At 42.1% G+C, this 1,519-nt stretch overlaps 1 protein-coding gene across 1 annotated transcript; it reads right to left on the bottom strand.

The window, feature by feature from the left end:
• Window positions 1–509: 509 nt before the first annotated feature.
• Window positions 510–929, bottom strand: LOC136034565 (uncharacterized). Its single transcript, XM_065715811.1, has one exon. It carries the CDS (start codon window positions 927–929, stop codon window positions 510–512), a length of 420 nt encoding a protein of 139 aa, XP_065571883.1.
• Window positions 930–1,519: the final 590 nt, after the last annotated feature.

Genomic DNA, 1,519 nt, shown 5'->3' with positions numbered 1-1,519 from the left:
TTTTGCTGTTTCACTGGTCTGCGATTTAAAATGCTTCCAGAGGACTTCGCTGCTATTAAGTGAGTCGACGGGCTCAAAGCAACTCGATACTGTACTTCTGGCGAGTATCTGGTTCCTTTAGTTTCCCAATATCTGCAGTAACAGGTTTTCTTACCGATCGTTGTGCATGGAGGCGAAGCCGGAAATCAGCTTAACGTGCCCATGGTCTGCGTTTCCGAGCTCTGCTGATCTGTAAGTTCTGCAGTTCTTCACCAATGATCTCCAGCGTTTGGAAATAATGACGTGGTCAATCATCTTCTTTGTACGACCGTCGTTACTATACCACGTGTACTGATGAATAGTTTTGCGTTGGAAGTAGGTGTTTGCAATGCAAAGGTCGTGAGATCAGCACAGCTCAAGCAGGCGGAGCCCATTGTTGTTAAGTGGGTCGGGGGATACAGGAACAACTGTTCCGCGCCATATACCCATATCATTGCGCACTGTCGCATTAAAGTCGCCAAAGAAAACGGTTATATCATGGGGGGCACTGTTGCAAGGCATCTGGACAAAGCAGAGTAGAAATCCTCCTTAGTCACATCATCGGAATCGTTGGTTGGGGCATAGCATACGATGACAGTCATCTTGCCATGTTTGTGTTCGAAGCGGGCCTTCATTAATCTGTAAGATACAGGTTCATGTAAAAGTAAGGCCTTTCTTGTAGAGCTATTCAGTGCAAGGCCAACGCCATTCCTTCTCGTGCTTCCTCTAGACCAGAGTAATGAGTCACTGTTACCTACTCGCTCTTTTCCACTTCCAGTAAGACAGGTTTCTGTAAGACATGCAATTGACACTTTATTCTTCCGAAGTTCTTCAGATAGTAGGTTCTTTGACGCAGGTGCATTCAGAGTCAAGACATTCCAGGTGGCTATTCGTAGCCCCCTTCGGTCCATTAGGTTTAGTCTCTCGGTCTTTCTGACGTCGTCAGCATGTCCATTGACGTGCGATGGTCGAGATCTTAAAAGAAATTCCGGGTCCAAGACTATATTGTCACTTTTCGTAGCACTTAATTTTCGGGTGGAGGGTCGCTAGCCCAACCGACCCTAGGCCTTGAATCTGATTAGAGCTAGGTTAAACAGGTACTGAGATTCCTGGGGTGGGCTCAAACCCACCATATGAGGTTGCGGCCGTCCTGATCGGAGTGCTTAGTTAGGGGAGAAACCCCATATCCAGAGGCACGTGGTCAACAGACAGAGTCTGCCTCATTCCGGACGAACTTCATTCACCTCCAAAATTAGTTAAAAAACTAAAAAAAAGAAAAAAACAAAAAAAAGAAAAAACTGAAAAAGAAAAAAAAGAAACTAAAAAAAACTAAAAAAGAAAAAACTGAAAAAGAAAAAGTAAAACTAAACTAAAAAAAAACAAAAAACGAAAATGACTAAAAAAAGAAACTAAAAAAAGTAAAACTAAAAAAGAAAAAGAAAAAAAGAAAAAAGTAAACAAAAGGAAGATTAAAAAAAAAGAAAAAAAGAAAAACTAAAAA

The sequence above is a fragment of the Artemia franciscana genome, chromosome 2, assembly GCF_032884065.1.
Source record: "Artemia franciscana chromosome 2, ASM3288406v1, whole genome shotgun sequence".
Classification (NCBI taxonomy): Eukaryota; Metazoa; Arthropoda; class Branchiopoda; order Anostraca; family Artemiidae; genus Artemia; species Artemia franciscana.
This window is presented reverse-complemented; position numbering and strand designations above follow the sequence as displayed.